Here is a 26,462-nt window from a genome sequence, read left to right as displayed (position 1 = left end):
ATCTTTAATGTTATAATTGTTTGCTAACCTGTTCTGATAGAGAGCTGCAATTTTCTGATTTTGTCTGCCTATTTATCTCCTGGCTCAAGGCTTTGTAAACCCTTTTTTCTTTTTTCAGGTATGAGGGCCTTCTTGATCATTTCTTGTTGGGGGAGGGAGGTCTGTGGTGATGAACTTCCTTAGCTTTTGTTTATCTGGGAGAGTTTTTATTTCTGAAGGATATTTTTGCTGGATAGAGTATTCTTGGTTGAAAGTTTTTGTCTTTCAGAACTTTGCACATATCATTCCACTCTCTCTTAGCCTTTAAGATTTCTGCTGAGAAATCCACTTAAAGCCTGATAGGCTTCATAGGTCATTTTATTCTGTCTTGCTGCCCTTACTATTTTTTCTTTGTCATTGACTTTTGCCAGTTTTACTACTATATGCCTTTGAGAAGGTCTTTTTCTTTTCAAATATTGGCACCTGGGCTAACATCTGTTGCCAGTCTTCTTTTTTTCCTTCTTCTTCTTCTCCCCAAAGCCCCCCAGTACACAGGTGTATACTCTAGTTGTAGGTCCTTCTGGTTGTGGGACGCCACCTCAGCATGGCCTGATGAGCGGTGCCAAGTCTGCACCCAGGATCCAAACTGGTGAAACCCTGGGCCGCCAAAGTGAACTTAACCACTTGGCCACAGGGCTGGCCCCAAGAAGGTCTTTTTACATAGGAGTTCTATTAGCTTCTTTTACTTGTAATTCCAGCTCCTTCCTCAGGTTTTGGAAATTCTTAGCCATTATTTCTTTGAACAAGCTTCCTGCTCCTTTCTACTTCTAGAATACCTACAATCCTTATGCTGCCTTTCCTAATTGAGTCGGGTGTTTCTTGGAGAATTTCTTCATTTCTTTTTAGTTTTAGTTCTCTCTCCTCTTCCATCTGAAGCATTTCTATATTTCTGTCCTCTAAATTACTAATTCTGTCCTATATAATGTCAGCTCTGTTATTCAAGGACTCCAAATTTTTCTTTATTTCCTTCATTGTGTTTTTCATCTCCAACATTTCTGATTTTTTTTAATAGTTTCAATCTCTTTTGTGAAGAAGTCCCTCTGTTCACTAATTGTATTCCTGATTTCATTGAACTGTCTCTGAATTTTCTTGTAACTCGTTGAGTTTTTTAGTGATAGCTATGTTGAATTCTCTGTCATTTAGATTGTAAGTTTCTGCGCCTTCAGGATTTATTCTGGGTGCTTGTCATTTCCCTCCTGGTCTGGAGTATTAATATACCTCCTCATATTATTTGATGGGGTAGATTTGTGCCTTCGCATAGTGGTAGTATCTGGTCACAGGTTCCACCTGCCACCACTGGAAGCGGGGCAGGAGCTGTGTATTCTGCACCTGTGGCGCTCCCTGGCATCAGTGCCTGTCCTTTGGCATCTGTGCTGAGAGGGCCTGTCTGCAATTGCCTGCTGGCAGATGCTGATTTATTAACACACGTGCATGTGCTCTGGCGGGGCTCCCTTGCTTTGGGTGACCAGCCGAGCTGGTGCACTGGGCAGGGGGAGGGGCGCTTTCTTTCATGTGCATGATCCCAGGGGTGTTCTCGCTCTGCCCTTGCTGTTTGCCCTTCTGGGGTGCTGGCTTGATGAAGACACCCCCACAATAGCTTAGCCTCCTCTGTGTGAGCTTTCCCATGGCTGGCAGGAAACTGAGATAGCAATGGCATTCCCATGGAGAGCTGCCCCCACCTTTTCTCAGAGCTGTGCACAGTCCCATGCCCTGGGTCGCAGCTGGGGAGGGAGAGGAGATCCCCTTATCTCCTTCCTCTTCCTCTGGGGGGTCCAGCACCTCCACCTTCAGAGGGGTGGCTGCATGGATCTCTCAGACATCTGTTGTGTTGTGTGAATGTCCTCTGCTGGTTTATGAGTGTCCTTCTCATTGTACCTTAGGGGGAGAGTCTAAGGGAAGAGCTCACTCCGCCACCATGCTGACGCCACTCCTCCTCAGTTATTTTTGAGCATGCCTTTATATAGAACATTTTTTGTTTCATTTGATTAAAATGTGTCTCTCAGAAGCAGCTATTAGTAGATTTTTTTGCAAGGTAATTCAAGAGTTTGTTAATAGGGAAGTTTATCTCAGTCATGTTTGTTGTAATTACGGTTATGTTTTAATCCTATCATCTTACTTTTTCTACTCATTATCCTTTCTTGTTGCTTTTTCCTGACTTTTGCTGGAAATCTTTTTATATCCACATACATATCTACCTTGGTCTTTATAACTGCTGTGTTGTCATCATTGTATGAATGTTTCCTTGGTGGTGGACTCCTTGGTTGTTTATGGTTCTATTTGATAATCATTGCTATATTAAACATACTCATGAATATACCATAGCAAACATTTATGAGTATTATCTGTAGGGTAACTTTCTAGAGAATGGATCAGCCAGTAGGATGGTACATTCTTGGTTCTACTGATGGCGTATAAGAATGTCCATTTCCCTCTTATTCTTATCAGCACTAGATAATTATCATCAAACTTTTCAATTCTTTCCAATCTAATAGGTGAAACAGGTTATTTTTTATTTTAGTTTTATTTAACTATTAATAAGGTTGAGCATCTTTTTATATAGTAATCATACATCTGTAGTCCTTCTTCAGTAAACTGCTTGTAACATATTATGGAAATTTGCTTCTAGTCCTTTAATTACAAATACAAATTTTTCTGCTTTGTCATTGGTCTTTTTATTTTTTCTCCCTATACATAAGGTTTGAAATTTTATGTAGTTACCAATCAGTTCCTCTAGTATTTGTGTGTGTGTGTGTGTGTGTGTGTGTGTGTGTGTGTTGTTTAAAAAATCCTACTAGAAAGGTCTTTCCTACTTCCAGATCATAAGTTATTTTATAATGCTTTCTTCTAAAATTACTATGTTTCAGTTTTTATATTTAACTCTTTGTTCCATATGGAATATATTTTGGTATAAGGGTGAATGTCATTTTTGTTTTTACCCTCTCCCCTTCTTCTCCCATCCTCCCTTTCCTTCTCATTTCCTAGCCAAGCCCAACTCCCTGGGATTTAGAAACTGTGTGTCCTATGTCTACACTGCTACAGTTTATCTTTACATTTTAATTGTTAACATTTCACTGCACTTGTATTCTCTTTTCTGTATATATGTGTGAGTGCACAATCTATTTAAGGATTAGTTGCAAACATCACAACACTTCACCCCTGAACCCTTCAGCATGTGTCCTCTCCTAAGAACCAGGACACTACTTGATTGTGACAATGCCATGAACAGCTACGGAGATGTCACAGTGATGTGTCACCACTGCATAGTATAAGATCCACAGTTACGTTCCCAAGTATCCCCATTACAGCACTTGTTTTATTTTGGTTTTGATGCAGGATCCAATCAAAGATGTCTCATTACATTTAAAGGTTATATCTCTCAGACTTTATTCTAGAACATTCTGCAGCCATTTTTTTCCCTTATGACATTGACATTTTATAGCTGAAGCCAGTTGTTTTGCAGAATATTCCTCATTTTGGGTTTACCTGATTACAGGTTTTCTCATGATTAGGTTCAGGTTAAGCATTTTGGCATGAAGGTGCAAAGGCAGTGTTTTCTCCCAGTACACCCTGTATATTAGGGGCATGGTGTCAATTTGTCCAATTATTGGTAATTTTGGTCACTGGGCTGAGAGTATGTCTACCACACTTTTCCAATGTAAAGACTTCTCATTCTCTTTGTAAATTATAAGTGATCTGTGGGGTGATATTTCGAGACTGTGAGAATATCCTATTCCTCAACAATCTTTCACCCAATAGTTTATACTAACTTATTGACCTCAGTTCTCAAACTATCCTTTGTGTATACATCCATATAGTTTTGATGCATCTATAGAATCCTGGGTCATGTGAAATTCAGTAAACTAGTTCAAAAATCTTTCAGATTCCATTAAAACATATTGGTATTTTAAAACTATAGATTAAAATTGTAGATTAACATTTCCTACAGCATGCCTATAGCTCAGCAAGTGAGTTCCATCAAGTTGAAAAAGGTAGGAAAAAATTGTCAAATTGCAAGAGTCACTCAGTAATGATAAGAAGTGAACTCTATCCTAAAGGGCAGCCTCTGGGCTCTGCCTACATAGGCATTTAAGCATCTAAGGCCTATACCCATATGGGCAACCAGGAGCAGTGACAAGAGTATGTACCTACTGCCAATGTGAAGGTTGGAGCTTACAGATTTCAGTTGTTTACGGCCACATGGGAGCAGTGAGCTGAGTGAGGGTGAAGAAATTGCAGAGAAGGTTAGGAAACTGGCAGAGAGCTGGGGATTCTAGAGTTAATTAAAAAATCAAAAGCAGAGTCAATTATAAAATGCCTATTTATGCAACAAATTATGAGTCTAACTTCACTAAATTAAAATGCTTTCGGGGAAGAATGATCTGAATTATGGTGTAGGTATAATCAGTTGAGCCTCTTGACTCTTTATGTGAAAGCAAAGTGTAGCCAGTATTTTCAAAAGTTATACGATGATGCATGCAAATAAGAAAATATTTATACACATACAGTAAAATGACTATCAAATCTGTAATTAAAATTTTGTATGAGAAAACAATGAATAATTTCTGATTTGAGATCCAATGCACTATTATATATTAGAATTGCCACAAGTAACTCAGAGAATAAGACTTCCTGTCCAGAATATAGAAAAGCATGAAAAAAAACATAAGAGAAGGATGAAGAACAGTTGTGGAAGGCAGTCATTTCCTGACTTGAGAAGGACTGACAACACAAGAGATTACCAGTCCTTGAGATGAAAGACATTGCTGAGAAAATGCTAATTGGCCCCAAAAACCAGGTTGACTACAGGGAGTGAGCATAGAGACTCTAGGTTAGGTTGAAACTGTTATCCTGGTCGATGGACAACGACTTTTTAAATGTAGACGGTAAACTCAGGGGAGCTGAGATCCGGAAGGGAGGCCAGCGTGCTGCTGTCCAGCTTAAGACTGGCACCTGAGCTAACAACTGTTGCCAATCTTCTTTATTTTTTTTCTGCTTTATCTCCCCAACTCCCCGCCCACCCCCCCCCCACCGCCCCGTACATAGTTGTATATCTTAGTTGCAGGTCCTTCTAGTTGTGGGATGTGGGACGCCGCCTCAACGTGGCCTGAGGAGCAGTGCCATGTCCGTGCCCAGGATCTGAACCCCGGGCTGCCGCAGCGGAGTGCAAACTTAACCACTCGGCCATGGAGCTGGCCCCGCTGTCTAGCTTTTAAAGAGGAAAGGCTCGCTGACCATGAAAAAATGAGAGTGGCACACATTCTTCTCACCCAGCAAATTATCAGCAATTTCAGCTGATTTGCTGCTGCTTTTGTAAAATGGGGATGTTTGAAAAAGAACTGGGTGGCGCGGAACAATGGAAAGCTTTTCACATGACCACTTGTAACCAGAAATAGGAAGCGGTCTTTCCCAGGACTCTGTCTTTCCCTGAAAGTCCTTTGCACCCCAATTCATGCTGGAAGGGGCATGAATGACTTGGAGGATGTACCTTTTCTTATATAAATGTAGAAAAAAAGAGATTTGCAGCTTCTCTATCCACAGCCTCTCACCCCTTCTCCTGTCTCCCTCCACTTCCCCCACAGCCAGAGCCGCTGCAGGAGCCGCCCATCCTGCCAGAGCCAGTCACAGTCCGCCCCCCCCCCCCCCGCCCCCACAGCAGGAGGGAGGGCCCCTCGCAAGGCCAGGACGGGCTCAGCGGTTCTGGTGCCTCTAGGCGTGCTGAGACTGCCCTTGCCGCAGAAGCTGACCTCTCCACCACCGGGTGAGCCTCTGTGTCTTTGAGACACACAGTATTTTGAGGTAATTTGTGCACATATTGCATTGACTGGCGACCTTCTCCTGAGGACAATCGTGCGTGTTCTCTTGGTCGCATCTGAGGTGTGCTGAAACCGCTGCGAGCCACGATTCTCATTTTCTTTTGCACGTATTGAAAACTACATTGCTTGGAACCATCACCTAAGTGATTAGGAAGGGAACTGGAAAAAATCTGCTATCACACTGCTTTATAGTCCAGCTGAAATCACTTACTTTTAGCATGCCCTAAGCAGGTCTGCGACACTTTCAAGAAGCCCCCTCAGCCCGGGTACGTGGAGGGACGGTGAGGCTTGAGGTGCACATGAGGGTGCACAGGGATCAGCACCTCAGCCAGACTGGGAGTCAGAGGACCAGGAGCGAGCTGTGGACGTCGGCTTCTCCACCCACAGCCCAGGACGGAGGCTCGTCATGCGCTACGTGCTCAAGGAAGTCATCATTGGGGGAGGAAAGGGATTCCTTTAAACAATAAAGAGTCATTTTCTATCACTCATTGTTCCAAATGGGAGTGCGAGCTAAAAACATGTATAGAAAAGATCCAAAGAAATGTGTCAGGGGCACTTCCACAAATGACCATTTCAAGAAAGTGCCTGTGAGGAGTTTCGTCTGAGCAACTTGAAGCTAACGCCCTCTCTCACAGAGCGCCGTGGAACAACGTGGAGCATCACGACATCTAACGACGGACGGAAAGAACTGAAACCGTACATTAGCTAACGCCCTCTCTCACAGAGCGCCGTGGAACAACGTGGAGCATCACGACATCTAACGACGGACGGAAAGAACTGAAACCGTACATTAGCTAACGCCATCTCTCACAGAGCGCCGTGGAACAACGTGGAGCATCACGACATCTAACGACGGACACAAAGAACTGAAACTGTATATTAGCTAACGCCCTCTCTCACAGAGCGCCGTGGAACAACGTGGAGCATCACGACATCTAACGACGGACGGAAAGAACTGAAACCGTATATTAGCTAACGCCCTCTCTCACAGAGCGCCGTGGAACAACGTGGAGCATCACGACATCTAACGACGGACACAAAGAACTGAAACCATATATTAGCTAATGCCATCTCTCACAGAGCGCCGTGGAACAACGTGGAGCATCACGACATCTAACGACGGACACAAAGAACTGAAACCGTACATTAGCTAACGCCCTCTCTCACAGAGCGCCGTGGAACTACGTGGAGCATCACGACATCTAACGACGGACGGAAAGAACTGAAACCGTATATTAGCTAACGCCCTCTCTCACAGAGCGCCGTGGAACAACGTGGAGCATCACGACATCTAACGACGGACACAAAGAACTGAAACCGTATATTAGCTAATGCCATCTCTCACAGAGCGCCGTGGAACAACGTGGAGCATCACGACATCTAACGACGGACGGAAAGATGAACTGAAACCGTACATTAGCTAACGCCCTCTCTCACAGAGCGCCGTGGAACAACGTGGAGCATCACGACATCTAACGACGGACGGAAAGAACTGAAACCGTATATTAGCTAACGCCATCTCTCACAGAGCGCCGTGGAACAACGTGGAGCATCACGACATCTAACGACGGACACAAAGAACTGAAACCGTATATTAGCTAATGCCATCTCTCACAGAGCGCCGTGGAACAACGTGGAGCATCACGACATCTAACGACGGACGGAAAGAACTGAAACCATATATTAGCATTTACAGTAAACACATTTTCAAGTGCCTGCTGGGCACTGGGCCTTAGTAAACAGTGTGCTCACTCCCAGCACAGCTCGGCAAGGTGAGGATCACACCCGCCTGCGGCAGGTGAGCCAGCTGGCGCCAGCTGATGCCACAGCCGAGGGGCTGGGAGTGGGCCGTTCCCCACTCCCTCCACAGCCGTGCCGGTCCTTTTGCATGGGGTACAATAACGGAAAATTGTTAAGCCAAAACAAAGTAAAAATAAAAGAAAAAAATGGTTAAAAGGGTAGAAACTGAATTCATTTCTAAAACTCTCAAATTTGGTGATCCCATGAGGCCCAAGGAGGCACTTCATAAAACAGTAGCATGTGGGTCTTTATTGTTCTAAGTTTCCTTCCGTTTGTTTGCGTGCAGTTCAGGGGATGTGAAAAACTTAAGCTTGCTTCCATTCTTTTATCTGAAAACATCAGTTTATTTAAACATTTGTCATGAAATGGCCAAACAAAAGTTGCTTTGAATTTAACCTTATTCCAATTTTTTGAATTTTATGATTTAACTAGAAAAGAATCTGAAAATAGTTTACCATGTGGATTGGAAAGGCAGTTTCAGTTGAAGAGGGTCAGCAGCAGCGTCTCAGTCACGTCTCGAAAGCCTAAACAGGAAGCGCGTCTCGGAGCCTCCCCACCTCTGCTCGCCTCTGACCCAGCGAGTCACCGTCGGGAGAACTAAGGGTCTGTGCCTACCTTTTCTTCAAAGAATCTTCTCCTCAACTTGGCATCGGTGGGAGGCACCGTCTTCCTCAGCTCTCGGTACCACTTTCTAACCACGTGTCCCCTCCAGGCGGCTTGGATCCTAGAACACGGACGTTTGAAACGACTCACTCAGGATGCTTTATTTTAACAAGCGTTCCAGAACTTGCGAGGAGCCTGCGCTGTGAAGCCCCCAGCGACGACGGCCATGGGGAGTGGTCAAACCCCCCACCTGTTAAGCCAGTTCTGTGGTTTGACCTCCAGTGTCCACGCGGACGCTGCAGTGGAGTGTGTCCCCGCGGGCTGGGCCCGCAGGACCAGGGGCTCCCCTCACCTGGTCGCACACTTTATTTTGAAGAGCCGGGCCCCGTCGTGAATCACCCTGGTTTGATACTGGTTCTTTCTACAGAGAGGACAGGTTTTTTTATTTGTGAACTTTTCAAAAGCCTGAAGGCATGCCTGAAGAGAAACATTTCACTTAAAATTTTATGAGCGATTACTTATAAACAACTTTTTTACTTCTAATGTAATTATAGTGTTCTTTTCTCTCATAATTATGAGACTTAGTCCAATTTAGTTTATGAAGCAAAGAAGTTTCATCAGATGTTAACACCTTCCTCATGAAACTTGCTCCAAAAGTGATACTTTACAAGAATATACATGCAGCTACATCAAAAACTCCTGCAGACAGCCCGGGTGAAGGCAGATGGCCCGTGTGTTGGGCTGCCACGCAGCTAACTCACAGGGAGGGGGTGCCACCCACTCGGATGCCCGTCACTAGCAACAGTCGGCCACACAGACATTTGTGGCTCTTGTCACATAATGTTCATGATTTTCAAAACAGGATGAACTGTACGGTAGCCTGACGTCGTATTTCTAACTGTCAACGGTGATTATGGATAAGACAAGTGGCTCTTTCTAGGAGACTGACTGACTAACAGCAGCTCCACCTCCGAGCTGCAAGGACGACGTGTGGCACGCTGTCCGAGGGCGGGGAGGCAGGGTTTACTCACCCTGTGAAACACGTGGGAACATGAAAGCAGCACCTGTGCACGGGAAGATGAAAAATGTTTGAAGTTTAAATTAGTTTAAAAGAGAAGCAGCGTAAATGCATTAATTAAAAGAAAAACTCTGAATGCTTAAAAGGTAAGTGTGTTTCTTTGAAAAATTAAGCAGATTAATAACCTCGAATTTATAATATTTAGTGCTTAAGTTTAGCACAGCACAGGTATATAATCTCAACAAGAGAAACTAGCTTAACAATCTAAACCGTCAAACACACTAATTTCTATTAGCCATTAGAATGAGCGCATCCTTAGAGAGGCCAGTTAGGAGAGAGGTGTGTTTGCGGGCAGCCCCGAGCGGGACGCAGACTGGCGGGGAGGAGGGGCAGACACCTCTGTCCAGGCCTTGGTTCAGAAACTGCACTCGGAAATGTTTTTTAAATCACAGCTTTATTGAGATATAATTCAGACATTCAGATTTAAATAGCAATGAATCCTAGACATATGAATCACTTTTTCTTTTTTAAATGCAGGGAAAGTGTGCTCAGAGGAAAGTATCATTTCTCTGTGGCACAAATTCCCCACCAAATAGTGATATTCTGGGCTGTGACAAAAGACAGAAGCTTAGACTGAATAAAGACAAACGTAGTGGTTCTTCTGGAAGGAGGAGACACGGAGGGGAGACCAGGACAGCCAGCACTGTGGGCTGAGGACACGAGGCCGTGCACAGGTGGCCCCGGAGCGAGCGCTCCGCCGCTTCCCTCTGCAGCGCTGGCCCAAGGGGAAGCACTGTCCCTGCTCAGGGATCGGACCTCGGGGAGCCAGTCTCCAACGCTCTGCGTGAGGCTGGCAGCTCATCAGACACCGGGGCCGGCTGCCTGATCTGGGTAAAACTGTCCAGCTTTCAAAGTGAACATCCCCCGCCTTCGGTCAGTCTACACTTTTCTTCTCAAATGGGAAGAATGGAAGAAAATTGGCTTAAATAGAACTCAGAAAGTTCTTAAAACCTTTCCTGGAAAACTTATTGCCAACAAGAAGCCTAAACCCAGTCATATGGTTCCTTTTTAATGATCACTGTTTAATCTAATAGCAATCTTTTGTGTGCTCATTCTTTATAATCTTTCAGAATGTTTTATCAACAGGTATTTGATGATCTATATTGAATAACATTACACTTCTGTATATTTAAAGATCATACTTTTAAATATGCATAAATATTTGTTATTGGCAAACATTCTCTGAGATAAAAATAAATGATGAGGTGGTGGTAAACACACTAAAGATGTCCCAGAAGTTAGGATTAGATTCCAGCTGGACTGGAGCACACTTCCTGTATTGGCCTACTGTGGATCACTCGAATCGTTTTATTTCCTCATCTGTTAATGGATATAATGCCCACCTCAGAGAGACAGGAGATTGACTGAAGACCTATGAAACCATTAAATGTTGGGAAAATGCCAACTATTGCTTATAACTAAGGAAAAACCTAAACATGAGAACAATAACCAGAAATGCAAAATGAACACAAGTGTCTGTATCTATAACCAAACAAAAATACAGAACTTAGTGAGAAATTTATAAAAATCCGAATGGAAGAAATGGTGGACACGATGCATCCTGATCCCACCTCTTAGGGTAATTCAACATTTAAGTTCTCCATTCTCCAGGCTAAATATTTATAGCATAATCAAGAAGGAGCTTGCTGGGGCCAGAAGGACTCCTTGTGGCTTTATTAACTCTTGCTACACTAAAATACTAAATTATCCTAGATGATAATTCTGTGTTTAAGGTCTAAAATCTTTACGAAATACCCAGCTTTCACTATGTATGATGAGGCCCTGATAGAGTGCTGGAATATAAGTGTGTTTAAAATTACTTGTAAATTCAAATCAGTAAAGAACAAAAGTTTCATGACTATGAACTAACTTGTCAATGATGAAACTTATTAAAACAAATTAAGTTTGCGAGTTTTTGTGCCAGGGTAGTAAGCGGAGCCTGGGGTTCCCGGGCTATGAATTTTAACTATTTGCTGTGGTTTTTCAGCAAACCTCCGTGTGCCTGCTCTGTAAGAAGCATAATGCTACATACATGAGAAATCATTGTAGGGTAGCCATTAGCTCAAAAAAAAAAAAAATCCCAAGACTAGGAGTGTCCTTTCCGATCAGGAGATGATAGTTTAACGAGGCCAAGTCTGTACAGAGAACACTTGGACCCAGACTGTACGTGACACGCACCATCGTCAGTCCTACTACGGTAAAGGTTCATGAATGGAGGTTATTGAGAGATTTTACTTAAAGATTCTTCTACACATTCTTTGGAGATATTCAAGCATAGTTTTTCTTTTATGATTTCAATTCACAAAACAACTTAAAAATTCCTCTTTGCTTCCTCCCTCCCACACTGGGATCCAAATGCGTCTGTCTCCTCCCATCAGTGTCTCAACTTGCTTCTCAGCTATTTACGGCCAGTGGGATGGGAACACCCCCTTTGTACCAATTCATACTTGGGAACTGCAGCCCGGTGGCACAGCAGTTGTTTGCATGTTCTGCTTTGGCGGCCTGGGATTCGCCAGTCCGGATCCTGGGTGTGGACACGGTCCCGCTTGGCACGCCATGCTGTGGCAGGCATCCCACATATAAAGTAGAGGAAGATGGGCATGGATGTTAGCTCAGGGCCAGTCTTCCTCAGCAAAAAGAGGAGGATTGGTGGCAGATGTTAGCTCAGGGCTAAACTTGCTCAAAAAAAAAACAAAAACAAAAACCCTGTAAATTAATATCATTTGGTCAATAAATAAAACTGTTTAATGAGGGTGTTTATAGCTCTTTCTCACAAACATGATGGAAAAGAAAATGTGAGTGTCTGAGGGTCATGCAGGAGGAAGAAACTGGAAGAAGCAGTCTGGACTCAGCCCAGTTCTGAGTCTACACTAGCGAAGGCCTGCTTATATCATCTCAGGCTAACCACCTGGGGGCGAAGCGCGAATTCTTCTTTGCATATCGGGCACGGCTGCATGGAATCCCCTTGCACGATGGATCTTTGTTTCACTTTTTCCCATTCATTTGATGATAGTGGCAATGGGGGAGGTTCAAACAGGCCCAACTTCTGTGCTAAAGTTAAAACAACACAAAATATGAGTTAAAATATATTTTAGAATATGGTACTCATATATAATTTTAATGACATTATTTTGAAAACAAATATTAAAGCAAAACATTTATATCACATACAGTCAAGTCCTGCACAACGAGGTTTCAGTCAACGACGGACCGCATACACAACGGTGTTGCCATAGACTAGTACCACACAGCCTAGGTGTGCGGTAGGCTGTACCATCTAGGTTTGTGTAAGTGGCTCCATGATGTTCACACGATGACAAGATCGCCTGGCGCAGTTCTCAGAACGTGTCCCCATCATTAAGCGACACATGACTGTACCGTACTCCACCATCTATAGAATGCTACTTTTCTACGGCGCATAGAAGGCAATAGTACCTTACATATGTTTTATGTTTTTATTTACAAAGAATTCCTCATATCTTATTTCATTTTCACAATAGTTCTACAAGGCAAGCGGGACTGATACCCAATTTTACAGAAGAAAGACTGAAGAATACTAATTTTTCACAGGTATTGGCCAAAGGTCCTCATCATTGCTTCCCTGAGTTCTCTCTCAGCCTTCAGAATTGCCTCCTTCCAATGTAGCTTGTTCCTGCCACCAGTTACCTTCACAACATGGATATCAATCACGTTCTTCCTTTGCGAAAAATCTCTTATGATGTATAATTACTGTCAGGGTCAATTCCTTAATTCATCAATAGTTGAGTACCCACCACCTGTCGCCTCTGGGTCAAGCCTGGAGCTTACATTCCAGTGGGAACACTCACTCGGCCACAAGCCCAGGCAAAACACTGGTGGGGATGTAAGCCCGAGAGGAGGGCCAATGATAAAGCGTCATGCAAGGCCGTCTTCAGGGACAGAAGCAAGCGTTACATCTACGGGACAACATGAGGAAGCTGTAACAGGAACACTCCGAGTACAAAAAAGCGCTCTTGAAAACTGGAATTCTTTTTTTTTTTTTTTTGAGGAAGATTAGCCCTGAGCTATCTACTGCCAGTCCTCCTCTTTTTGCTGAGGAAGACTGGCCCTGAGCTAACATTGTGCCCATCTTCCTCCACTTTATATGTGGGACGCCTACCACAGCATGGCTTGCCAAGCGGTGCCATGTCCGCACCCGGGATCCGAACCGGCCAACCCTGGGCCACCAAGAAGCGGAACGTACGCACTTACCCGCTGCGCAACCGGGCCGGCCCCTGGAATTCTTATAGTAGAAACGTGGAAGTCAACTCAAAGACTAGAAGATGACGTTAAAGCAATCTCACAGAAAGTAGGAGAATAAAACAAAGCACGAGACGGAAAATTAAAGGAGGAGTTGAGGAGGCCTGACGTCTGAAAGGACACGGTGAGGACGGAGCGGAAACATTTAAAGAAAATAGTCCCAAACATTTCCACGTGTTTCTGGTTTGACGGGCCCAGCAAGGCCGAGAGCAAAGGATTCCCGCCGAGTCGTGTCACCGTACACTCAGAACTGCAGAGAAAAAGCAGATCCTAAAAGCTTTCAGAGAGAGCAGGGAAAACAGCTGTCAAAGGGTGAGGAAGCGCATTGCATCAGACTCGTCCACAGCAACACGGACACCAGGAGGCAAGTCTTTCAAAATTCTGAGAAGAAAAAGATTCCCATAGTGCAATTCCTTATTAGCTACCAATCAAATGTGAGGGTAGAGTAAAATATCTACGTCTGTAAGCTTGGACTTTGGTCTCTTATGCACTCTGTCTCAGGAAGCTCCTGGAGGAGCAACTTCACCCAATGAGGGAGGAAACCAAGAAGGAAGCAGCTGTGCAATCGGGGAATGAGGATCTAACAGCAGGAGAGCCAAAGGCAGGCGATCCACAGGACGGACGAGGCTGTGAAGAGAGCCCGGGGTGACAGCTCTGCGCCAGCCACGTACAGAGTAACTGGTCCAGGTGGGAGAGTGATGGAAGGTTCTAGAAGGAATGTCTCCACGAAGATAAAATCAAAGGATCGCCTACAGTATTTTAATGTATTGAGAGAATATCCTTCTGGAGAAGATTTTTGGGGATGAATTATGGATCTTTTCCTACCAGTTATTAAGACATATTATAAAACTGAACTAGCATGGTGAGATACTGACACAGAAACAGTCGCCCCCGAATCACTCGCGCGGTCTCTGTGCCTCTCTCTCAGATGATGTGGAAAACCTGGCATTTGCAGAGCTGTTGCCACAAGGCAGTGAAGAAACGATGGATTATGATTTGAGGGAGCGATCTAACAACCGTTTATACCCATCGATCTTCCCAATACCAATGCAAAGTAAACCACGACGAGATCCAAGTGTGAAAGGCCAAAGTTTAAAGGTAAATACAGAAAACGAGGGGAAACCTTTGTGATCTCAGAATGGGTAAGCATTTCTTAAATCTCCCAAAGCATAAACTATAAAGGGAAAAACTGATGGGTTTAACAGTAATCAGAATGAAGATTTTATTCAGTGTAAAATAACAAACGAAGTTAAAAGACGGTGACAGACCAGGAGAAGATACTCTCACGGGCTAAGCCAACAAGAGATTAATATGCAGAGTACACAGACAACGCCAGAAAATCAGCAAGAAAAGCCAGAAAATCCGAGTGCAATATGATGTCTAGATAATAATGGAGAACATATGGTCCACCCTCATTAGTAACAAATATGCATAAAAATTTAAATAATTTTTTTCATAAAGAGCTCCCTAAAGAACGATTCATTTCCTCTCCTTTATAACCTTATTTTCCAAATTGGGAAGTTCTTCCTAATGTCTAATTTAAATCTTTCCTGCCAGGCTGGCTAGGATGAAGCTGTCTGATCACCTTCACAAACCATACGTGCACAGTGGAACACAGACACTATATTGAACGACGCTCTCCCAGGCCTCTGTGTGGTCTTGAACTACCCCATTTTCTAAACGACAGCCAGCACTGTGAGCATGTCAGAGGGAAATACTAACCTCTCGAGTGGCTGTCACTGTGGCAGGCCCGCCGGGCCTCCTGGCTCCATCACACTTGCGCTGGGACACAGCCAAACCTCTTTTCCATGTCCAGCGTCATTTAAAAATCTTTTCTATTTCTAACTTTTCAGTTTAAAATAATTGCAGACTTGCAAAAGTTTGTAAAACCAGTATAAAGCATCCTCGTGTGCCTTTCCCTCAGCTTCCCCAAGTGCTAACATCTTCCATAGCCTGGACGATGACGAGACCAGGCAGTCAGTGCTGCTCTGACACCGTCAGCCAACCCACATTGCTCACCGGGGTCCTTCTTGTCCCACTGGGGTCGTTTCTCCTGAGGCAGATTACAGACTGCACTCGCTCGTCACGTCCCCTTTGTCCCCCGTAATCTGGGACAGTTCCTCAGTCTTTATTTGCTTCCTTGAAGACTACTGGCCAGGAATTGTGTAGAATATCCTTCAGTTTGGGTTTGTCTGTCTGACGTTTCCTCACCATTAAACTCAGATATGCATCTTGGGCAAGAATACGAGAGAAGGGGGCTGGCCCCGTGGCCGAGTGGTTAAGTTCCCGCACGCTCTGCTGCAGGCAGCCCAGTGTTTCGTTGGTTCGAATCCTGGGTGCGGACATGGTATTGCTCATCAAACCATGCTGAGGCAGCGTCCCACATGCCACAACTAGAAGGACCCACAACGAAGAATATACAACTATGTACTGGGGGGCTTTGGGGAGAAAAAGGAAAAAATAAAATCTTTGAAAAAAAGAATACGAGAGAAGAGGAGCTGCCCCTTTCTCAGAGCGTGGGGGCGGGCGGCAGACACATGATGTGGCCTCTGTCACTGGCAGTGATGGCAGCTTTGACCACTTGGTGAAGGGGCTGTTAGCCAGTGCACCACTGTAAAGCCACAATTGCCCTTGGCTGTGGGTTCGCATCTGTGGGCAGACACTGTGGGATCACGTCCACATCCGTGTGTCAGTGTGCTTTCCCCACTGATGCCAGCATCCACTGATGGCTGTCATTACTATGGTGTTTGCCAAATGGTGATTTTCTACGTCTAGTCCCTGTCTACCATATTTATTTAATTGCCATTCTACTATAAGAAAGAGCTTTTTCTTTTCCATTGTTTATTTATTTATTCAGTTATTTATTCTATCAGTGTGGATTAATGGACATTTATTTTATCCTATTTTTACTTATTCTTATTCTACCATAATTGCTATCTTTATTATCTTGCTCAAATTGTCCCCATCATCATTTTTAAACTTCGGTACATATATACCTTTCTGTAAGATTGTAAATTAAAATAAGTTCTTTCTGTACCAGAAAAGATTATCCTATTAATCTCAACGAGGTTCATTAGCTTTAACAAACCAAAGTATGAATGACGAGATGAGCATACCTAAAGTTAATGGTGGCGGTTTGGGATCAAGCACATACTCTCTTTCTGGATCTTCCGCCGCAGGGTCCCGGGTCAGTCTTTTAAGGCCAGTGTCTGTTAGTGATCTCGCACTCCCTTTCACACACTTGGTTTGGTTCTCCTTTTGCACCTTTGTCTTGGAACGGTCTGCTACTGAGAGATTTCGCAGTTGAAGATCCTGCAGAATGTGATCTTGTAAAGCAACGGCAGTGACTGCTAAGGTATCTCGTTTAGAGGAACGACCCTGGAAAGCAGGAAAAAGCCGCAGAGACAGAGCATTACGGAACGTGTCATTCAGAAGGAAGCTCGGGTCTACGCAGCCTGGCGGCGCAGCAGACCCGCCGTGACCCGAGTCGGAGCAAAGCCCATCTCACCATTTATGTTAACGACATAGCAATATCTTTTCATTTAATTAGTGAGGCCTTAATCATAATAGGAATAAATTCATTATGACCTATAAACGCTGTGCATTCCTGAACACATTCCGTTTCACTATAATTAATTTAGCCTCTAGGCAAATCTTGCCTCTATTATACTAAAGAGAATCTTGCATTTAAATATATGCTTTTTTTGGTGAAAACTTATACAGGATTAAATTGCCATGCACCTAAGAGATGCTTGCAGTAAGTACTACAGCTGAAGCAAGGTTTGCAAACTATTTCTTTATACTCTCAAATAGCTGAATTAAAATATACTCATGAGTAAAACAACGTGTATGTTTTCAGGAAGGTGTGTGTACCTTATTTTTTAACATGCCGAATCAGGAAAAGTTCTTGCTTGGCTACGTCAAATTACGTCATCACGTCACACCACACTCTAATTCTTCTCCTGTAAAAAGAGTCAACAGAAAGTCAGAGTCAGAGCGGACAGAAGACTCTGACGAGGTCTCTGGGAAGATGAAGGACCCCGGTGACAGCGCAGGGTGGGGCGGCCGGCGGCACCAAGGCCGGCGCGCTGCCTGGAAGGGAAGCAGTCCCGCCGAGCAGCCCCCCCGCACGCAGCGCACCGGCCAGCTGGGGGGAACGTATCACCGCGAATGAGAACAGTCCACTGCTGGACGTCGTGACACACGCAAGAACGACGAAATCTCAGAGTGCACGCGTCGAGTCGCGAGTGAACACCCCCCAAAGACACGAGACGACTGGGACCGGAGCGCCGGGTAGAGGGGCGCGGCGAGCCGCTCACGGGGACCAGGAGAGCAACGGCACGGCGTCAGGAGCTCCGCGGGCGCGTTCGCTCTTCTGGGGAGAAAGGAGCAGCAAGGGGCTGGCGTGCAGGCGCGCCTGGGGGGCCTCCGCCGGCCCAGAGCACGGGGTAGAGAACACGGCAGCAGACCAACCGGGTTCCAGCCTTGCACCCTGCTGCTGGGCAAGACGCTTCGCAGGCCTGAGTCCCCTTACAACAGGTGTAACAGTACACCCTGCGGGGCTGTGGGGAGGGTTACAGAAGGCCGCCTTTGTGAGGTGTCTAAGATGGATCCGCTCACACACAAGATACTCCGTAAATGGCCATTCTTGCCCCTTCCCTTCGAAGCTGGTGGAAGCATTTGGAATTGGCCCTTTTAGTTTTTAGACAAGAGTATATTTTATGAAGACAAGAGTCCAAAATATACTGGAATGGGGAGAAAGAGTAAGTTATTGAAGTAATCTTGGAAATAGTATTGAGGGCCTAATTGTAAGACAAGAAAGGAATTAATCAAAAATATATTTCTCAGGATCAACCCATGCATTAAACTAGTCCAGGAGAGTAAACTTACTAAGGAGCGAGTGTAGACCAGAAAAGGAAGGACAGTGGGAACAAACCAACGAGACCTCGGGGCTTAGGAGCTGCTAAGACCCTTTAGGAGCCAGAGGGTAGTCTGTACTGCGACCTTCCCCTGGTCGCTTTCCGTTCTGGCATCAAGAGACGCATGAGAGAAGCTTCCATCCAACATCTCTCACAACAGCCTAGGCTGGAGAAGGGCTGGAAGGTCACTAGCAGGATCTCCTACTTCCACAGTGCCTGTAACCTGGCAGAACAGCTGGCTAGCCGCTCTACCGTTTCATCTCAGGTGTCCACACGGCAGGCCACGGTGAGTAACAGTGCTGACCCTAAACAAAAAGACAGCCAGTTACTTCTCGAGCAAAAATGGGTTTATTTGGGATCAACAAAGAATTGCAGCTGGGGTTCTGCAACCACGGTGAGGAACCTGCACGTGTGGGGCCGCGAGGCGAGGAGGAACTCCGGAGGGAAGAGGAAAGTCCACCGGAGGACAGGAGAGTTGATGCCGGGTGGCTTTTCATTCTTTGGCTGAGTTCTTGGTCAAGAAGAGGAAGTCTTTCGTCCTGTTGGGGGGCTCCCCCTTCCGGCCTCCCAACCCCATTTTAATGAGGTTCTGTTTACTCATTTTCACAGTATCAAGATAAGACCTGCCCCTGGTATGTCCTATAGTATCACTATTTCAGAGTTGGAAACTGTTCAAATATTTAGTCCAGCTCCATCTTATAAATGAGAAAACACAGCGGGACATTAGTGACTCCTTCAAGATGATATAATGCGTCTGTGGAATGGCAGGGTTAGAAACTTCATCCTTGTCCCGTATTAAGAACTGAAATTAATAGGAATGTACTTTCTTTGTAAATTCCATTATTAACAACTAGTTAAAAGAGGTCGTGATTGGTAACAAAAAATATCATTGTGGAGCCAAAGTAATTAGTTATCAATTTGTCTAAGTGACTTTAAACTAATTAATGAACATGCTAATTAAACACACACACGAGCAACATACAATTTTTAAAATATAGCTCGACACAGTGTCTTCTTATCTCTCATAACTTATGAATTCCTTGTTTGCACATTTTTGACGAGATTCCACCTAGGATGGCCAGAAGCACACAAACAGATGGAAAATTATATTCTTAAAGTTCTCTGTCAAACCTTCAACCATACCTTCGGACTGGGCTCCCTTTAGTAACGGTAGTGTTAGGTTTAAAAACTACCCATTTCAGACACCTTGAGCGTTTTTGGGCCCTCCCAAGAAACAGGAATTAAGTAGGCTAAGTGGGGGGGAGGCGGGACTGGAGGACCGCCCCACGCACGCTGTCATCACTGCGGGCGCTCCACAGCACCCCCCTCCCCGCCCCTCCTCCCTACCCCTGCCCCACGGGACGTCCCCTCCCGCCCCTCCTCCTACCCCTGCCCCACGGGACGTCGCCCTCCCGCCCCTCCTCCTACCCCTGCCCCACGGGACGTCCCCTCCCGCCCCTCCTCCTACCCCTGCCCCACGGGACGTCCCCTCCCGCCCCTCCTCCTACCCCTGCCCCACGGGACGTCCCCTCCCGCCCCTCCTCCTACCCCTGCCCCACGGGACGTCCCCTCCCGCCCCTCCTCCTACCCCTGCCCCACGGGACGTCCCCTCCCGCCCCTCCTCCTACCCCTGCCCCACGGGACGTCCCCTCCCGCCCCTCCTCCTACCCCTGCCCCACGGGACGTCCCCTCCCGCCCCTCCTCCTACCCCTGCCCCACGGGACGTCCCCTCCCGCCCCTCCTCCTACCCCTGCCCCACGGGACGTCCCCTCCTGTTCCTCCTCCTACCCCTGCCCCACGGGACGTCCCCTCCCGCCCCTCCTCCTACCCCTGCCCCACGGGACGTCGCCCTCCCCGCCCCTCCTCCTACCCCTGCCCCACGGGACGCCCCCCCCGGACGTCCCCTCCTGTTCCTCCTCCCTACCTGTGCCCGGGCGGTACAGACCACCGCCCTCGGTGCACTCAACGCTGCGGTTGCCCCTGCCTCGAGGCAGTTCGTCGTTGCCTAGCAACCGCCGCCGCGCCGGTCACTCCCCAGTGCGCATGCTCAACCGCTCAGCTCCGCCCCGCGCTCGGCGCGAGGTTGCGGTCGCCAGCGGCGGCTCTGCCCCATTGCGCATGCTCGCTGGCCCCGCTTCGCGCACAGTACCGCTGTCTCAGTTGCCGGGGCGGCACTCCCACAGTGCGCATGTTCCCGGGCTGCGCCCCGCGCACGGCGGCACCGCGCATGCTCTTGGTGAGGGGCCGTGGTGCGGCTGGCGGGTTCGAGCATCCCGGGCCGCGACACGCCCCGCCGCGCTGTCTTGGGCGGTGTGCGTATCACAGCCCGGCGGTTTCTTCTTGAGCCTCGCGCTCGGCGGCCACTGAGCTGCTTAGATCTCTGCCTTCCAGCACATTCGACAGAATTTCAGCCGTCCTCATTCAAATATCTTTTCTGCCTGCCGCCCCAACCCTCCCTGGTTAGGCTTATATCGGACTTCTTGATATGTAGATACGTATCAGAGCTCACTGATGCTCTGTGCACCTTTAAGTTTGCTGTTCCTCTCATTTTGGGTAATTTCTATTCCTATGCCTCCAAGTTTGCTCACCTTTTCTTGCAGTATTTAGTGCCATCTCGAGGGATTTTCATCCCCGGAAGTCGAGAGCCGGTCTTTACGTCTTCGTCCCTCTGGTGATGCACCCATGCTGGGGCTCTCCTCCAGCTCCTGAGAACGTGGAATCCGTTTATACCCGCAGTCCTTATATACTTGCCCATTAATAGTCTGCCTCTTTCCGTTGATTCCTTTTTCTTCTCGTTATGGGTTGTGTTTTCCTGCTGCTTTGTGTGCCTGGTCGTATTTGACTGGATGCCAGACACTGAATTTTATGTTCTTGGGCGCTGGATTTTCATTTCGAGCTTTGTGGGTGACACAGGTAAGTCACCTGGAAACAGTTTGTTCCCTTTAGCCCTGGGCTACCTTGTTTCCACTACCTGAGCGAAACCCCTGGAAGTGCTTTACCCAGTGCCCACGTGTTAGGAGCTGCCTCCGCGCTGGCTGTAGGGCTGTTCCGGCCTGTGTGAGCTCTGAGGGCTGTTCAGGCCCCATCACTGGTTGGTTCCCCAGCTGTGGGTGGTTTCCTTGCAGGCCTACCCCCGTTAAATCTCAGGTACAGACCCAAGACGGGTCTTCTCCAGGTCTCCGGAGCTCTCCGTCTGAGGGTCTTTCCTCTCTGGCGTTCTGTCGTGGCCTCCTAGAATTCTTTCCTCTGTATCATCCTCAGATAAGACTGCTGTCCCCTGTTTTGGTTGTAGCACCAAAACTCTCCTGACTCACTTTGTTTCCCTTGTCTTAAGGATCACAGTCCTGCGCTGCCTGCTGTCGTGTCTGAAAACCATTGTTTCGTATGTTCTGTCTGATTTTTTAGTTGTTTGAGGTGAGAGCTGAAATCTAATCCCTGACACTCCATCATGCCCAGAAGCAGAAATCAATAGAGATTTTTCTTTTTTAATGTCAGTGACTCAACTGTGCTATTTAAACTTATGTTTGTCCTTTATTGAAATAAAGTTCAGCTGAAAGTGCAAAGAAAACATACAAAATGCAAATGGTCTTTTTTTTTTTTTTAACTTCCCCGAAAGTGAGGTCTAAAGAAATTACTGACTTAAGTTGATTGAAACTTGATCATTGATCAAAGCTAGTCAGAAAGTCACAGTGCCCTGGCCACAGAGACTTAGCTGGGATGGGTGTATGACCTAGCGAGGCCCATCACGTGGACTCAGTCTGTTTGTGGGAGCTCCTGGAAAATTCCTGTAATTCTCCTACTGAATGTAGAAACAAGGAAGGACGTGAAGCTGCAGCTGTGCGGCTGTCTTGGCTTCACAAGGTGAGAGCCTGAAGCTGTTGAGGGCCATCCCACAACCTTAGAAGGAGGATTGTACAGGAAATGGCAGAGGTTTGGACAGAGTCCAAGCCCCAGTGATGTAGTTGAAGCCCTGAAGCCAGCCCTACTCCCGCTCTTCCCATTTACCTGAGTAAATGAATTCCCTGTGCGCGCCAGCCAGTTTGGGTCTGGTTTTCTGTTACCCGTAACAGGAAGAATTCAAGTGATAAATAGGTGCACTATACCCACCTTCGGGCTGTGGGGAGGTTGAAGTGTCATCTGTATGAGAACTGCTTGGTGCAGTGATGGCTGCTCTTTAGATCCATGTTAAGGTATTTTTCTTGAACTTCATGAAATTCTAAGAAAAAGTCACGTCTTTTAATTCCTTCTCTCCATCCAAGTGTTTAAAGTTTCACGACAGTTTTATACCTGCATGTTTTCTACCCAAAAGAAATTGGTCTTTCTTGTTAGCTACACAGAATTTTTTTCTGCAGGCTTTTGCTTGCAAATTTAACCCTGTAATTATTGCTTTGTCATTCTTGACAAAAGCAGAGCTGACATGGATATTTGAAGAAGATGCTCTGAAGAACATGTTCCTCATCCCTCTTCAAGACAGTGTGTTCTATCCTTGGACTAAGTGACATCATCAGAATGCAGCCTTCTTGGACAGAGTTCAAGGACATGCATACCTCACCTGTCTTTGTCCCAAAACTGTGCTCTCCGTGATTTATATTGTAATGTTATACCTTTAGCTTTTCTGTTGGTTTACAGATGGGCCTAGGATATCGCATGTATGCGGAGCACGTCTGCATCTCTGGAAAACCCTCATCAAGTACATTCTCCATGGTACTGTTTGGTGCCCTTTGTGTCACACATGATTATTTTAGAATTTCAGAAACATGAACTGGAGGCTCTGGGAATGGTCTGAAGAGAAAGGGCTGAAGAAGCCCGAAGAGAAAATCAGAGGTCCATGTAGATGATAAGATGCGTTTGGTTGCTCTGCTTAGCTGCTTGGGGAAGGAGATGGATGTGCTTAGAATGAACGAGCTGTGCTCCTGTTCTCTGCAGTGCTTGTGCAATAAGCTGTCATGTGCGGTACTATATTTAAGAGATACGTGGCTAAACATTGTGACAGGAAAGGAGATGATGCCTGCACGTCTCAGAGGAGAGGCAGCCAAGGATGGGAGGGGCTGGCTATTTAAGTGGGAAACATTTGTATGAAGGGAGAATCTTATACTGTGTCTTGCTTGTGTCGGAACGATGCAGGAAACGTGTCCAAATACTAGAATTGGCAGTTGGAGTTTGTCCTCTGGTTGAAGATGAGGTTTTCCCATGATTACACTAGAGACAAGGGCTGGGAGTGGATGGGTCCTTACTGCAGCCTGCCCACAGGGTGTGGCTTTGCCCACCGTAGCCTCCATGCACTGCGCTGACGGACACCTGGGCAGGCTCAGGATGGTTCTTCTCGGTTCCGCATCCACCTCCTCGTATAGTTAATATCTTAATGCTCTCGCATTTCTCCCTGTTATCTGCAAAATATTCTTAATCCTACTCAATGCACATTCTTCTCCTGCCTCTCTTTAACACAGTGCCTGCCACTGAAAATGAACCTGAGGAGCAGGAATCAGTGGCATAGAGTCCATCTTCTTTAATTTAGCTCTCAATTTTAACTCTTACTGAAAACACCTTTTCTTCCATTTATTTTTCTGAATCTTTAGTATTGCCTTTAAATTTCCACCAACACTAGATTTATTACTGTTTCTATTCCTAAATTTACCTCCACCAGAATCCTTCTTTTTTCAAACAACTCAAAGTCCTTCCTGTGCGATGGGTGAGGTCCCGCAGTAGCCGGCAGATCTGCAGTCGCTCCTGGTTCTGCAGCGGCAGTTGCGGTAAAGACTCAGGTGTACCCGTGAGACCTTCTAAAACATGTCCTTTCCTGGAGATTATACTAGAGTTTTATTTTGTTTTTGGTAAAGAAATGAGAAAGAGCTTAGGACTAGTTGTTTCAACTCTTCCGGCAAAATATATATACACACACATATATAATATCTGTGACAAGAGGCATGATGATGACATCATTCCCATTAATGTTGAAACAGTGATAGAGTACCACTGATGAAAACACCTCCCGCACAGGAGAAAGGGAGGAGGGACCATCCTATTTCAGTTCTTTGCCTGTAATTTACCATCACGGGCATAACAAAAGAGCTCTTTTTTTTTTTTTTTTTTTTTTTTAAGATTGGCCCTGAGCTAACATCTGTTACCAATCTTCCTCTTTTATTTTTCTCTCCAAAGCCCCAGTACATTGTTGTATTTCCTAGTTGTAGGTCATTCTAGCTCTTCTGTGTGGGACGCCGCCTCAGCCTGGCTTGATGAGCACTGTGTAGGTCTGCACCAGGACCCAAACTCGCGAATCCTGGGCTGCTGAAGTAGAGCGTGTGAACTTAACCCCTCAGCCACGGGGCCAGCCCCCAAAAGAGCTCCTTTAAAAACTTGTTTTCTGAATAGAAAATGGAGCAAATTCATTCTTTGTTGTTGAATCCAATATATTTAGAAGCAATTTATCACTTTGGTGAAGAACAGTGTCCTGTTATCTAATAATGGACATGATAAAGATATTGGTGCTAAGTATGCTGTTATCACCATGTACCAGACACTGTAAAAATCTTGCCGAGAGCAATTATGTGTCGACATTGTATTGAAGGAGTTTGATTGGGTAATGTGGACACTATTGAGACATTTGTGATTTTTCTGCCCTAATCAAGAGTTCTGCAAGGTGCGTAAAAGCATTACAAATGCTAGGTTACTAGTATAACCTCTGAAGTGACCTGGGAAGTAAGGGTGTGCTGGTTTCTGACGACTTCAGCTAAAGCATAATTTCTCTGAAATTGAATCAGTTGGTGCTCTGAAGTGTTCAATGCAGGGGAGGCTGTTTCCTGATTGCATCCAGATAAGCTTTTTAAATTAATATATTCTATTTATTTAATAAAATATATAGATAAATTAGGAAGATAGTACAGAGTTCCCATATACAGTGTCCCCTATTATTAACATTTTGCATTTGTATGCTATATTTGTTACAACTGGTGAACCCATGTTGATACATTCTTATTAACTAAACTGCATGGTTTCCATGAGAATTCACTCCTTGTTTTGTATACTTCTAAAGCTGTTGACAAATACATAATGCCACGTGTCCACCATTACAGTATCATTCAGATGGTTTCACAGCCCTAAAAATCGCTCCCCTCCTCCTCCTAGTGCCCCTGGCAACCACTGATCATTTTACTGTCTCTATACTTTTGCCTTTTCCAGAATGTCATAGAGTTGGAATCATACAGTGTGTAGACTTTTCAGATTGGTTTCTTTCACTGCATAATAAGCGTTTAAGCTTCTTCCGCGGCTTTTCATGGCTTGATGGTTCACTTCTTTCTTTCTTTTTTTCATTTGAAGTATAAATGACATATTAGTTTCAGGTGTACAACATAATGATTTGACATTTGTATACACTGGAAAATGATCACCACAATAAGTCTAGTTACCATCCGTCACCATGTGTAGTTATAAAATTTTTTTCCTTCTGATGAGAACTTTTAAGATTTACTCTCTTAGCAGCTTTCAAATATATAACACAGTATTGTTAAAGATAGTCACCATGCTGTACGTTACATGCCCGTGATTTATGTATCTTATAACTTGAAGCTTGTATTCTGACCCCCTTCATCCTCTACTGCCCATCCCCCAACCACCAATCTGTTCTCTGTATCTGTGAATTTGTCTTTTTTGTTTATTTTGATTTATTTGTTTGTTTTTAGATTCCACATATAAGTGAAATCATATGGTATTTTTCTTTCTCTATCTGACTTATTTCACTTAGCATAATGCCTTCAAGGTCCATCCATGTTGTCACAAATGGTAAGATTTCATTCTTTTTTATGGCTGAGTAATATTCCATTGTGTGTATATACCATGTCTTTATCCATTCATCTATCAATGCACACTTAGGTTGCTTCTAGATCTTGGCTACTGTAAATAATGATGCAGTGAACATAGGGGTACATGTATCTTTTT

The 26,462-nt window shown here is 45.4% G+C and overlaps 1 protein-coding gene across 4 annotated transcripts in view; it reads right to left on the bottom strand.

Moving 5' to 3' along the window:
- RNF32 (ring finger protein 32) overlaps positions 1-21,847 on the bottom strand; it is a 44,644-nt gene extending 22,797 nt beyond the window's left edge. For 2 of the 4 annotated variants that reach the window (XR_011539655.1, XM_008530583.2), the window contains exons 1-7: positions 20,455-21,847; positions 17,485-17,573; positions 16,728-16,989; positions 12,242-12,384; positions 9,287-9,319; positions 8,608-8,732; positions 8,268-8,376 (exon numbers count right to left, since the gene is read on the bottom strand). Coding sequence is in view for 3 of the 4 variants with exons in the window: in XM_008530583.2 (XP_008528805.2) it covers positions 8,268-8,376; positions 8,608-8,732; positions 9,287-9,319; positions 12,242-12,384; positions 16,728-16,989; positions 17,485-17,499 (687 nt within the window). In the remaining variant the exon portion in view is untranslated. Of the gene's footprint in view, positions 1-7,975; positions 8,177-8,267; positions 8,377-8,607; positions 8,733-9,286; positions 9,320-12,241; positions 12,385-16,727; positions 16,990-17,484; positions 17,574-18,501; positions 18,836-20,454 lie in introns of those variants that run through there. The other 2 variants (XM_070618073.1, XM_070618075.1) reach the window with 2 other exon arrangements.
- Between the last annotated feature and the right edge of the window lie 4,615 nt (positions 21,848-26,462).

The sequence above is a fragment of the Equus przewalskii genome, chromosome 4 (assembly GCF_037783145.1).
Source record: "Equus przewalskii isolate Varuska chromosome 4, EquPr2, whole genome shotgun sequence".
In the NCBI taxonomy this organism is placed as follows: Eukaryota; Metazoa; Chordata; class Mammalia; order Perissodactyla; family Equidae; genus Equus; species Equus przewalskii.
Note: the sequence above shows the minus strand (reverse complement) of the source record. Positions and strands in the feature narration are given on the sequence as shown.